The sequence below is a fragment of the Diabrotica undecimpunctata genome, chromosome 4 (genome assembly GCF_040954645.1).
Source record: "Diabrotica undecimpunctata isolate CICGRU chromosome 4, icDiaUnde3, whole genome shotgun sequence".
NCBI lineage: Eukaryota > Metazoa > Arthropoda > Insecta > Coleoptera > Chrysomelidae > Diabrotica > Diabrotica undecimpunctata.
Window position 1 is genome coordinate 123024123 of NC_092806.1, and position 15157 is coordinate 123039279.

A 15157-nucleotide genomic window follows, 5' to 3' on the forward strand; every position below is an offset into this window, starting at 1 on the left:
TTGTAGGTATTTCTGATTTTATGTGGGGAGTGGTATGCAAATTTCTGATTGGCCGAGAATTTGGAAAGTCGTGATATGGGTGTGTATAATGAAAGGCTGGATGGATGGATAGATGAGATGAGAGAGTTAGTTAGTTCCAGTTTCTTGAAGTGAATGGTTGGTTGTCGAGTTGATCTCCAAGGGTAGTAAGTGATAAAGAATAAGTTGTGAGTTGGTGAAGTAAGTGTGTCCGACGATAGTGATCTGGTACAAATTTGTATATACAATCGATATATCGAAATTGCATTAGGAAGGACACTGAATATTATTTGATTTGTTTATGTAGAATAATAGGCTGGACTTTAGATTGTAATTGTATTATATTATTCATGCATTATTGAAGGTTCACGTACGTAGAACGAATTTTGTTTGATAAACATTGTATGCTAATAATTTTTGGAGGTATTTTAATCAGTTTATTTTATTACATTATTTTTATATCATATGCTGTTGTTTTATTCCGTTATTCTTTGGACCTAACCCATCAGCTGTAAAGTATAAATATTGAAGCACAAGTAAAACCTGAGATAACAAAATTAAAAGGTGTGATATAAATCATAAATCAAAAATTTTAATAATGTTTTATATATATTTTTTGTAAAGTTTTAAAATTAAAATTCTTGATATCACATTAATATATATATATATATATATATATATATATATATATATATATATATATATATATATACATTTCTTTATTCGGCTTTACTTAAATAGCAACTGCGTGTTTTTGTAAAAATGAAGAATATTGTTAGTGTAGAACTAGCATAAGTCCAGATAAACTACTTCTGTACTAATATTTTTGATGCAGTATTAGTCTATGTCCACCTAATTTTTTATTAAAGCAATAAAACAAAAAAAATTAGTTTTATAGTAATGTAAAAGTTTCTGAATGAATTAAAAAGTATGTACAAAGTAAACGTTAATCTTTGAAAAACAAAATGGAAAACTTTTGAAAAACTTCAAATTGCTCTTCTGAAAAGTTGTGATTTCGGACATAGACTAGTTCTGTTTTAAAGCAGCGAAATAATCTTTCTAATACAAATATTAAAAATTTTTAATGATAATTACTCTGATCATAACACGGAACCATAAGTCTTTGCGATATATGTTTGCTCTAAAACTAAAACCAAACATTCTTATTCTGTTCTCCTAAACTATTCTTAAATTTATTATGTGTGTACTCGTATGTTGCTGGAGGCAAAAGTGAGTTTTAGTCTCTAGGGTTAACGCTAACCCAAGGGAACCAAAGATAAAACAGACCCCAATTCAGGTAACACTAAAAACCTTAATAAATAATACACCTGTTTTGCGTAACACGAACAAACACAATTTTGTGAATAAATAATAAAAACTATGTCATTTTGATTTGTCCACATCTCTTAAGAGTCTGATGTATTTATGATGCTGCGCTGAACCAATTTCACAACGAGATTTTCCATCCCGGCTTGCCTCCGAGCCCGAGTTTCAGTTGCGGTCCAAACTCCATGGAAAGCGTTCCGGGGAAACTGATATGAGTCTGTTGTACATTCTCTAACACGGTAAAGCTGAACTTTTCACCAATGTGCGGTTCAACTATTATAATTACGATGTAAATTCGTACGGGCGGTATTGTGCGGTTTTATGCCAAATGGTAAAATAGGTGCAATGTTGATCAACATGAATAGTATTATCTTATTTGTTTTTGTTTCTGGATTAACTATTTTTGGTAAGTGATACAGTTATTTTAAGTTGTATTTTAATTTAGTGAACTTACGATTAATAGAGAATATCGCATAATAACCATACGAAGTATTAGTTAACTGACTAATTTAAATGTACATAAAATGTTGATTTGTCTTATAAATATTTTATGAAGTAATAACTATTATATATATATATATATATATATATATATATATATATATATATATATATATATATATATATATATATATATATATATATATATATGTATATAGATCTTCCTCTCTATCCTATCTGCAGCTATTCATAGTTGCTTTGTTGTAAACACAACCAGTCCCATCTGTATGATGTTTAAGCCATTTGTACAGGGTGTTCTACGTATTCATGTATATACATATATATATATATATATATATATATATATATATATATATATATATATATATATATATATATATATATATATATAATATATATATATATATGTATATATATATATATATATATATATATATATATATATATATATATATATATATAGATAGATAGGAGAATATCAATGTGATTGATTTTCGAAAAAGTAGTTACAGATCAGATTGTTACTTGGGGGCACACCGAGAAAATTTGCTGTATATATAGGATTCCTATCAATGCTATTTTTATTGATTTCCTACAAGCATATATTATTTAATAAATCGACTAAATTTATTAAAGAATTTGAAAATACCGTCCAAGTTACTTAACCTAGGCAAAATGACATTCAGTAAGGTAAGCATGAAGACTAAAAACAACGGTAAACTCTCTAGCAGTTTGAAATCCAAACAATGTTTAAGCAACGAAACCGTCTGTCTACAACCCTGTTTACCTCTCAACCATTTTGTGTCTAGAATGGGTGCTAAGTCATAGCAGTTTAATCAGAACATTTATTTTAAGAACAAAGCACTACCAGATATGCGGTGGATTTTGCGATCCCGGCTAGATCTGCAGATATGTTGAGAGATGTATGCAGTGTTTTTTAAACTATAGCAGAAAAAGTTATCATATCATATCAGTGGTAAAAAGAAATTAAAGTAAATGAAACTTTCACTACCTCATTCAATATTAAGAGAACCGCTTATCTTTAAGATCAATCAGAATGCAGGCGCCGCCCTAGAACTGGAACAAGTTGATAATTTCACTTACCTGGGAACTAGCATACATAAGAGGGGAAAAGTTTACTATGAGCTGGACACAAGAATACAAAAAGTAAATGTTAAGGCAGGAGAGATTCTGAAACGTTTTTCTTGTGGTATGCCTAAGTTGAATATTAGATTCATATGGGATTAAGTTTCAATTGATTGTAATGTATATAAAATGTGTGTATAAAGTGTAAATTATAAGATACATATAAAATATAATTTTTATTACAATACAATCGATTGTGGCTAGATCCAGTATGAATATAAGTTAAGGCAGGAGTTTTACAATGATTTGTACACAGAATGTAATGCAATGTCTTAGTATATGCTACGAACTAACGATCAATTTGAAGAAAACTAAATGCATGATGCTAAATTAGTAGATGTAAACATCCAATTGATTATTAAAGATAATTTAACGTAACATATCTGTTCACTAAGGGTAGTTCAATCTCTGACATGCCTTAGCCAAGATTTCTCTTTCTTTCTTATACTTTTTTTCCCTCTACTCTTCCTTGCATAATGACATGTAGAAAAGAGTATTTATCGTTTAGAAGTATGTGGCCCAGATACGATGATTTTCTTATTTTAATTATGTTCATAAACTTTCTGCAATGCCCAATCCGTCTTAACACTTATTTAGTTTAAGCAGTTTAAGGAATTTTAAGAATACGCCTGTATAGTCACATTTCGAATGCCTCCAATTTTTTACAGATTGGGTTTTCATAGTCCAAGCTTTCACCCCATATAGCAGTTACGACCATACTTAACATTTATTAAACCTTATTCTGACAACCATACTTAATTTCTTATTTGTAAACAATAACTTGTATTTTAGAAATTCTTTTGGAGCTCTTTCAATTCTGACCTTTATCTCTGTATATTGATCTAACTGTGAGTTTATATATGTTCCGAGGTATTTATACTTGTCGGTCCTCTCTAACAGTTTCTCCTTCAATATCAGAGATAAGTTGTCAATAGGGGCTTTGGAGATCACCATGTATTTGGTTAGAACTATATTCATTGTTAGTCCTATATTCTTACTTTCTCTGTTAATGATTTCTATAAGAATTTGTAAATCTTCTATATTTTCTGCCATGATGGCGATATCGTCTGCAAAGCTTACGTTAATAATACTTATACAATCCTTACACCATCTGTTCTTTTTCATAGTGACTCCGGAAATATTAATTGGGGGTGCACATTAACCTTCTGTCAGGCGTAGTCAATTTAGGCACTTGTGCCTAAACAGACAGAGTGATTTTTGACATTTTTTACACTCACGTCTAGACCAGTTTCTGAGGTGCTGCGGACACATCTTTTTTTTTCTATAGTGGTTCATTAACTGCTTGTTGGTTTTATGCCAGCAGATTAGGTCTGAATTTCTTTAGGATTGCCTGTAGATTAAATGATTTTCACTATTAATTTGACTTCTGGTCAAATGTTCTAATAAAAGCTTTTGGGAAAGTTGTTTCAGAAAAGTCGTCTTCTAATTTCTTTGAATCTGTTTCCAAAGTACACTACTGCGAGTTGATTAAACTCATATTCAGCATAGAAAAGAACACTACCATTGGCCAGCATTTTACATATCTAGATACATTGTGAGATGCGCACACATTATCTGCGGTGTCTACTCCTCCTTTTGTCTCATTATCGAAAGTTACAATGGCTGACTTCATTTTGTTACCAATTTTAGGATCTATTGATTTGTCATTATTATCGTCTATTAAAATAGTTTAAACACGTATTTACGTTAATATATGTAAATGTGATCGTACAACACCTATTAAAAAAAATAGTATGTTCTTTATTATTAAGAATACCAATTTATAGAAAGGCTCCATCATTCTGCAGAATTACATAGTCTAAATCAATTCATTTTAGATAGCTACAGCTATCCACACAAGCTCATTTTTAAACATTAAAACATATGACTGTCATTTTTCAGAATGAGAATGTGAATAAATTTGTTTTGAATAGCTACGGCTATTCAAACAAACTCACTCAAGACATTAAAATATTTGGGTGTCATTTTGCGGAATGATGAACTGAATATCCATTCAGAACATTAGAACATTTAGAATTTTTCATAGAATGTTTCAGAATGACGAATAAAATAAATTTGCTTCAAATAGTCAGAACTACTCAAATAAACCCATTCAGATCATTGAAACACTTTGTTGTCATTTTTCAGAATGACAATTAAAATATTTTTTTTTAATAGTTCTAGCTATTCAAACAAATTCCTTTTAAACAATAGAATATCTTTATGTCATTCTACAGAATGATGTGTTCTCCCCCAACAACTCCTTCATAGGACGCCTTGTTCTTGATGAATGTATATCTTCTTTTACACGATATCTATCATTTGGTAGAACCTCAACAATCCTGAATGGCCCTCTATACTTTTCTAAACGCTTCTTACTTTCATTGTTTGCTGGAAAACTTGTAACTTTTATTCTGTTTGATCCTATTTTCTTGTAATCGTTTAGCTACATACTTTCTCAATGACGTTACATCAATAATGTCCATATCATTATCATCTATGTATTTGTCTCCATTAACTCTTAATTTGTACCCGAAAACACTTCACTGGGAGAAGATTTAGTTATTCGATGTTTTGTCCCGTTTATTCATTGTTGAATGTTTTTTAAATTTTTATCCCACATATCGGACTCAAATTTTGCACCCATTGTGGCCAGGGTATCCAGTAATGTTTTATTTGCCCTTTCTGCTTGCCTGTTGCCTCTTGCCATTCCTACTGCAGTTGTAAACACTCTAATTCCTCTCTCTGCCATATAATTCAAAAATTCTTTTAAAACAAAAGCTAATCCTGCATCTGATATCATTCGTTTGGTGTTACCGAATATTTTAGAAATGTCTTCTTAAGCACGAATAACATGTTTACTTGATATATCTGTGACAGCTTCAACAAACAAAAATTTAGAAAAGGCATCAATCAAAACCAAGACGTATTTATTTTGAGATTTTGTTAACACAAATGGTTCTAAATGATCGACATGGAGTATATGAAACGGTCTAGCATATTTTGGAATCAAATGTAGATAGCGAGGCTTTTTTCTTTTAGGTTGTTTATGTTATAAACAAGCAAGACAAGCCGAAATGTATTTCTTAATAAATCTTCGCATTCGTGGAAACCAATATCGTTCTTTTATTATTTCAATTGTTTTATCCAACGCAAATGTGTCCAATATCGTCATAATTCATTTTGACAATTTGCCAACGACAATTTTTAGGCACATACCATCTTCTACCATATTCTGTTATTTTATAAACTTTGTTTTCTCTTAAATCATATTTCTTGAAAGTATCCTTATGATCTTCCTGATCTCCTGACAAAAGAATATCTTTAATTTTTTTTATTTCCGTATCTGTATCCTGTGCTTCTATTAGATAGTCGTCTTCTTGGATGAACATCACTTTAATTTTAAGACTTTCCTCTACTTCAGTTCTTTCAAAGTTCCTACTTAAGGCATCTACATATTGTAGTTATACTCCTGATTTATGTTTTATTTCAAAACAAAAATCTTGTAAACACAAAACCCATCTTGCTATTCTTGGGATTATTGTTTGTTTTACTAGTGCATTTTTAACGGAATTGCAGTCTGTTATTACAGTAAAAGATCTTCCTGCTAAATAATATCTATACCTTTCTAAGGTTTTGACAATAGCCAAAAGCTCTAGTTCAAAAGAATGATATTTCTTTTCTTCTTTTGTGGTTTGCTTGCTAAAATAGGCAATTGACTTTTCACGACCATCAACAATTTGTGTTATTATGCCTCCAAATCCTTCTCTACTTGCATCCGTGTAAACTATTATGTCATGTTTCGGATAGAATATTCTTAAAATTGGTTCTGAGACTATAACTTTCTTCATTTCTTTAACAATTTTTGTTTCTTCTTCTGTCCATATCCAATTTTCATCTCTTTTTAGTAATTGCGTCAATTTTTCAGTGCGTCTTGCAAAATTTGGTATGAACTTTCGGAAAAATGATATCAATCCAAGAAATTGCCTTAATTGATGCTGATTATTTGCCAAAGGAAATTTTTTTACTGACTCAATCTTATGTATACTTGGTGAAATTTTATTAAATGAAATTTTATATCCCAAGTAGGTAATTTTTGTCATTAAAAATTTTGATTTTGACATCTTTAGTGCTTCAGTTAAGGTCCATGACTCCACGCCATATAAAAGAACGGAGAATACGTAGCATTTTAGTAAACGAACTTTTATTTCAAATTTTATATCGTGGCTGTTAAAGATTTTTTTCATTTTGACGAAAGCTGATCGTGCCTTCTCGATCCTTATCTTAATTTCCGTCGATTGGTCCCACTGTTCATTTAAGTTTGTACCCAGATAACAAAAGTTGGTGATTTGTGTTATAGGTTGTTGGTTAACTAGTAATTGACCAGGTGGTATCCTATTTTTGCTTTTAACCATGTATTTGGTTTTTGATGTTAAAATCAAGCACAAACCTGCTACTTACTTCTGCCACCCTGGAGACAAGGTCTGCAGACCTTCAAGACTGTCTGCAAAAATGACAGTATCATCAGCGTATCTTATGTTGTTCAATCGTTCTCCGTTTATAAGTATTCCCTCGTCTATGTCCGTTAGCGCTAGGTTCATAATGTGCGCTGAATATGTATTGAATAATGTCGTCTGTTAACTAATCCCCAACTCTAACAGCTGCAGTTTTTTCGTAATAGATATTGTTTATTATACGGCGCTCTCTGCTGTCTAGACCAATTGAATTTAATATTTTCAATCGGTAATCATGGTAATCAACAAAACACACATATGCAGTCTGTCCCAAACCCTTCTTTCAGTGCGTCACTAATTTTGACGTCATATAGGATTTTAAGAATGTCGAGAATTATTGCATGACATTTTAGTTAAATTTGACAGTTGTAGGATCGTAATCTCTCTTTTTCTAATTGAAAATAATTTAATAATTTTAATTTTTGTCTTTGGTCTTTCTCGATATATTTCGGTATATTTAAAATATTTTTTTGACAATAAACACAAAATTAAATTTTCACTGTAAAATGTCTGATAATACTAACCTGGAATGACAATTATCATTTTATCAGTTGACATTGTGAAAGTACTGTCACGATCGAGACAATCTGCGTCAAATTATATTTATGCGCATCGTTGATTGGATATCTATTTAGCGTATTCTAAACTCCAACCAATTATACATCCGTAAGTAGAATTAGCTTTACGATAAATAATTTTCTAATTTCTATGTATAATAATCACAGACTCACGTTTTTTTCTGTCACTTCTAGCTTAATGTGTTAGAGAGAATTCGATCAACTATGACGCACTGAAAGAAGGGTTTGGGACGAACTATACATCTTAATTCACGTCACTACATCTTTGAAAGAGAACTTGTATTGTAAAAAGTGCCTCTCGAGTACCCAATGCATCCCTGAAGCCGAATTGTGTGTTTGTCATGTGTTCTTCACACTTTTTATATATTCTTTTATTTAAAAAAATTCAGTTTAGGAGATGGCTCATAAGGCTTATTATTCGATAATCTTTTTGCCATTTTTTGGCATTGGGTTTTTAAGGAATTGTTATAAAAGTTGATCTTAGCCACTGTTTGGTTTATTTTTCCACTTTGGTATATATTGTTGAAGATCAAGGTAAGTCTTATTACTTCGTCTTTATCCATAATTTTTAAAAAGTCTGAGTAGAACTCGCCTGGTCCTGCGGCTTTTCCCTCCTTAATGTTGTTTATAGCAGCTTCTACTTCCGCTTCGAGAATAGGTGGTCCGGTATCGTCATTTTTATTTTGTGTGATGGTGACATTCCTATCGCCTTCAAATGTTGTTGTTACATAGTTCATCATTGTTTAATATATTGAAGTGTATTTTTGTTGTGTCTTTTAATAAATTATCAATAAATTTTTCAAACTCCTGAATATAATTTTGTCTTGTCCATTTCTTTGGTTGTGTCTTATTTTTCATTTTAAGTCTTTCTTTTTCGGACGATATCGTTATTTTCGCGCTTAATAACCTATGATCACTGCTGGTAGTAAACTGGTTTAACACATTTACGTCTTTAAACAAACAACCATAACAGCCTTAACAAACAAAAAAAGAATTTTTCCAAGATGTAAATGATGCTTAAATAAAGGGTAGTTAATTTTCTTTGTTAATCTGTTAACAAATTTTTAAACTTCAATAAATTTTTATATATCCTGATTTCTAGAATCTTTGTTAAATCCTTTGTTAAGTTGGTATAAGGTCCGTTTGTTATTAGAATTTTATTTTAAAATATTTGCCTGAATTTTTAATATGATTTTTTCAATATGATTGAGTCAAATAAAATTAAATTACTAGAAGAATCTTTTACCAAGCAGTAAAAACAAAATTTGTTTATTTTATTATTGTTTTTTATTTTGAAAAGTATTTCTGAAGTGGAAATTCAAACGTCAAACAAACTTAAATATTAAACTAAGATTGTGGCTTATTTTCAACAAAAGTAATAATTTGCATTAAGATACTACAAAAATATAGCTTCATAACAATACCAATTTAAAAAGAGGTAAAAGAAATAAATTAGACTTACAATCAATTTAATTTTAGTACCCAAGACGACAGGTTTCGCTTTCTAAAATTTGCAAAACATCATCAGGTCAGTGGTACAAAGTAAATTAAATGATTGCGGTACAAGAGTTTTTATATAGTGATTGGTGATACATAGTTCAAACTATCCCGTATTACTGATAATGAGTGATCTTCGGTCAATGTGACTCACACGCAGTTATTATTATATTTTGTATTAGAAAGACGGGTATTCTGGTATTCAGTTTTGTTATAATCTAGGGTTGTAAGGTTGTGTAGTGTCGTAGACAATATGTCAAATTGGAAAAATAACCCTAAAAGGACTCTAACTTTGTTGGAATTGGTAGTCGAATTGGAGAATCTCAGTGATCATGATGATGGGGTCGCAGAAATAGCTATAATACCTCCAGACTGTGACGAATTGACAGATAAAGAAATAATTGATGATGATGTTGTAACAGGTAAACTATTTACCATTTTTAGTTTCATATCAACTACTACATGACGTTGTAGGTAACAATGAGATTCGAGATATTTCTGCTAAAGATACCGTTCTTCGAGAACCTTCCACAAGTAAATCCGAAGTTGCCGGCTTTGTAGAGATTCCTACTAGGAAGTCATTCGAAGTTGAACGAACAACTAGCAAATCAAATAAAAAAAGTAAAGTATGTAAATCATGAATGTGTTGCTTGTGTGAGTCCATTTTAAAAGTTGGACTCACACAAGCAACACATTCATGATTTGAATACCAATTTAAAATACTTAATCGCCAAAAATTTCATCAAAAAAGATAAAATGCATGATTGTAACAGTAAATCTACTAATATGTAAATTAGAGATTCATGGTGAGATAAAAAAGATAGGTTATCATCATGATCAACCTGACAATACATTTTTTGTCTGATAATCTGGCAACGTGTTCTGCCCAATTCAATTTTAGCTAACCGATTTTTTCGATGGCGTCTGTTGTTTTTGTGCTACGACGTATTTCCTCGTTTGGGATTCGGTCTCTCAGAGAGACACCCAACATCTGTCGCTCCATAGTTATCTGAGTCACGCGAATCTCATTCACTACCTTTTTTGTAAGTGTTAATGTTTCCGCTCCGTAAGTGGGTGCAGGTAACACATATTGGTCAAAGCTTTCCTTTTGAGGCATATAGGTAGATCCGATTTAAATACATAGTTTAATGTACCAAACACTGCCCAGGCTAATCCTATGCGACGTGGAAGCTCACATGTCTGGTAATCTCTGCCCAACTGAATTTCATGTCCCAAGATTTATAAGATGTAGTCTCCACAACATCCCTTCCATCAACAGCAATATTTTGATTTAGCACCAGTTTAGTCATAATTTGCGGCTTGTTCATATTATTCTTCAGTCCGACCTCCCAGAAAGCGTGATATAATTTTTAACATTAATATTGCATCATCCATACGATCGGCTATAAAGACGATGTCATCTGCAAAACTCAAATGACTGAGCTTCTCTCCATTTATGTTGATACCATGCTCGTTCAGATATGTCTTTTTACAAGTATGTTCTAAAACCGTCGTGAAAGATGGTATATTAAACGTGGTCGTGAGTAGCTTTGGAGAAACTGTGTCTCCTTGCCGTACTCCTTGCTGTATACATAATTTATTTGTTTCTTGTTCAAAAAGTCTTACGCTAGCTGTGACATTGTGGTAGATATATTTTATTATGTTAGTGTAGCGATAGTCTATTCGGCATTCTGTCAATGCTTTTAACATTTTCTGATGGTTTCTGGTATTTAATGCTTTCTCATAGTCGACAAATATCTAGTAAAGTTTTGTAAAAAGTTTATATATGTGTACAAGCAAACTGATAGGACGGTAGGTTATTAAATCTGTTGTGTCTTCTTGCTAGTGTAATAAAATAATGACTGCTTTGTTCCACCGAGAAGTTTTTCCTTAGTAAATACATATGGTGAAAAGCTTGGCTAAAAGTTCCACCTGGTTTAATCGCTTTGATCACTACTCGCCATCGCCGTCAGGGGATTTGTTATTTTTCATGAAACTGATTCCTAGTTTGTGATTGTGGGCAGGGCTGATCTTGCCTTTCGTTGGTGCTCTCATACATTTTACGATAAAAGGATTCGACAACCCTAAGGATTTTGGTTCCATCAGTAGTAATGTTTCCATTATGTGTTTTATTTTGTACATAGTCTTGTTGCCTATGTTGTTCCTATTTCGCCTCAAAACTTTTAAACTTTTGTTTTGTTGAATTATTGTTTATCTTTATCTTTATTATTTAATCTTTATTATCTTTATTTATATTTAAAATCTTTATTATTATCTTTATTTAATTTCTTTATTGTTGTGTAGTTGGAGCCGCATTTTTTCGTCAGCTACCTTTTTTACCTATTAGCTCTTTGGTATTTTGGCTTAATTTTTTTTATGGGTGAGAACGGTGGAGCAGTACTCCCTAGGCTTTTCTTTTAGAGCCTTCGTTATGCCATCATTTGCTTGAGCTACATCGTCTATTTCATCTTGCAAGTCTTGTATATGTCTGCTTAGTGTATCTTAATACAGGTCGTTGTTTTCTGGGGAAATCCATTTCTTTTTTCTTGTTTTTAGGATCATCTTTGTTCTTTATAATTTGATATTTAATAGTATCCTAGCTCACATTAATCGGTGGTCGCTTTTCATTGAAAATTTGTTGATTACTTTAATGTCTTTAATTATTTCTTTTCTGTTTGTTATGATATAATTTATTTGATTTTTGGCACTGCCATCTGGGCTGATCCATGTCCATTTACGCTAAGGCTTTTTATAGAAAAAAGAGTTCATCATCATCAGTTAACGCTACAGCCCTTCGTGAGCCTTGGCCTGCTTCAAAACATTCTTCCATCATTCCCTATCGAGTGTCTGTCTTCTCCAGCCCCTCACTCCAATCTCCCTCAGATCTTCCTGTACATCGTCCAGATATCTGAGTTTAGGTCGCCCCCTTCTTCTTCTTCCGACCGGCATAGTTATTTTAGTGGGATCACTCCCATCCACCTGCATAACGTGGCCCACCCACCTTAGGCGGTTTATTTTGATGGTCTTCACAATATCTGCATCACCAAAAAGCTTCTTCTTCTAGGTCTTCATAAAATTCTTCAATTTCTTCATCTAAGTGGGTAGTCGTTGGAGCATATGTCTCGATTACCTTAAGGTTATATCTTGCATTTAGTTTAAAAATAAGATATACAAACTTGGGGCTTATGCTGGTAATTTTAACTATATTTAGTGTGTGCTTTTTATGTATAATGGATCCTACTCCACCATTTGGAATGTCTTCTTTACCTCTAAAATGAAAGACGTGTCCTGATTTAAAAGTAATTTGTAATTCTTTTCTTCGACTTATTTCGCTGAGACTGATGATATCCCATTTTATTCCTTTCTTCAGTTTCATCATCTTCTGGTCTGACACGAGAGTTCGAACATTGTATGAAGTAATATGCATTTGTCGCTCTTTGTAGTAGCCTGATTTTTTCCGAGGATTTATAGCATTCTTCTTTTTCTTATAGTGTCTGTCCGTTTCGAACGTTGCACCGATTTATACTATCCTCTGCTTCAAACCTGTTCCAACCGCTACCTTAGTTGAAGGTGTTGGAGCCTTCGGAGACTGAGGGCCGTTCAGTAGTTTCCTCTTTCATGAAAAATAACTTTTGGGATTTTAAGCTGTTACAAAGATCACGCTTGGCTAATGCGTGTTGGTAAGTTGGTTTGGAAGTAGGGAGGGGAAAGGGTGGGGGTGGGAATGCTTTTGGTTTTACGTGGTTTCCTCGAGGATGGAAGGCTGGGGAAATCCATGATCTCACGTGGGAAGGTGTGCTATTCCTGAAGTAGATCTAGCCCCTGCCGGGATCGCAGAGAAGTATGCACTCCTACCCAATAGAACAAGTAAAAGAATTTAAATATGTAGGTATCAAACTCTCTAGCTACGGAAAGCTCGAAAAAAGTGTAAGATAAAGTAAATAGAGCAAATAGAACCGCAGGTTGTCTAAATAAAACAATATGGAGAAAAAAAATATTAGAAAAGAAATAAAAGGCAGAATTTGCAAGTCAGTCGTGAGAGAAATAATGACATAATATGCGGAAGAAACAAAATACAAAAATACAAAAAATAAACAAGATTTGACATGAAGAGGACAAAAATATTGCTGGAAATAGCAGAAATAAAAACACTTAGAAAAATGGATGGTAAGAGAATATGGTACAGATCTAGAAGTACACATATACGATTGAGATGCAAGGTGAACAACTTTAAGGATTGTGTAAGAAAGAGTAGAATGACAACAAATTCGACAAAGAGACGATTCTCCGATTACTTACTATGGGCACATTGAAAAACAGACAGAGTCATATTTACACAAAAAGAAGAAGATGAAGAAGAAGAAGAGAAATTAAAAATAAATAAATGACTTATTTACATACCAGTTTAAACTTTCTAAGAAAAAAAATTTTAAGAAATATGAAAAATCATTTTGAATGATTAGATTGTTATATTTATCTTATAAGTTTTAATTTTTCTTCTCTTAGTTCTGTTAAGTAAAAGTTAACTATTGCTTTCTAGAAATTCTATAAAACTACACTAAGGTAAGATGATCTTAAAAATTCTTTTAATTATTTTCATTTTGTCTTACTTTTGTCTTGGTGTATATCTCCAATTATGTACTTCGTGATATTTTTACGTAACCCCAAAGAAAGGTATTTGATCACGTTTTTGTCACGTGTAACGTGCCTCAGACTGTTAATTTTGTTGACACATGAAACTTCATTATGTTTTGAGTCGAAACAAGTACCAGCAACCGCCTCAGTGTTACAAAGTAATATTATAGTTATGTTTACCTTTCCGCAACTAGTCGCTCCTTTGTAAACAAACAAACGTGTTGAAATTGGGTTATTGATATATGTAAATATTATCACAAAACCGTAAATATTTGCATTACGTTGGAAAAGTGCAAAATTTATTACAGCCGAATCTAGTTGGAAAAACGAAATCGGATGTTTACATAAGTACAATGTTGAAAAAGAAGGGACGTTTTGATAAAATGGATAGGTCTAAAATAGAGAATTTATTTCAGACTGAAAAATATTAACATAGCTTTAACACACGATTCACTTTAAGTTTACTTCTATGATTTGTAATAAGAACCTGTATTTTTCGATCGAAATTTAAAGAGCAGTTTTTTAACCAGTAACTGGTGAGGTCCATTTTTTGTTACGTGTATGGTGAGTTGGGGTCACACTGACCCCAATTTGTTTTGCAAAATTAGACACTGATATTTGTTTATATTAAACAAAAATGACTTCAATAACTTTTATTTAAAACGTTTATTTTGTTATAATATAAATTTAACCCTAGAATCACAGCGTGAGGGAACTGCAACATAAACCGCAACGTGGGGTCGCCTTTCGTCGGTTAGTGCGTAACTCCACTTTTGACGTGACAACGTCTTAAATTAGGTTGTGGCTCGGAGTCATTCATGAAAAAGTGTAACGCCCGCTCACGTCTGTTACGATGAGTCACCGAACGAAAGAGAGGCCCGCCGGACCGGCGAATGCCTTGCGTCTCTCTCCCACTCAAACATGATCGGTCCGCTGCGCGCGCAGCACTAAAGAATTAGGCGCGTTGAATCGGTGCGTGCT

General features: G+C 32.3%; 1 protein-coding gene across 1 annotated transcript in view; it reads left to right on the top strand.

The window, feature by feature from the left end:
- The first annotated feature begins 1524 nt into the window (after positions 1 to 1524).
- Positions 1525 to 15157, top strand: part of LOC140439954 (B-cell receptor CD22-like) — a 509793-nt gene continuing 496160 nt past the window's right edge. The window contains exon 1 of the mRNA XM_072530150.1: positions 1525 to 1750. Coding sequence (XP_072386251.1) covers positions 1666 to 1750 — 85 coding nt within the window. The 5' untranslated portion in view covers positions 1525 to 1665. The remainder of the gene's footprint in view (positions 1751 to 15157) is intronic.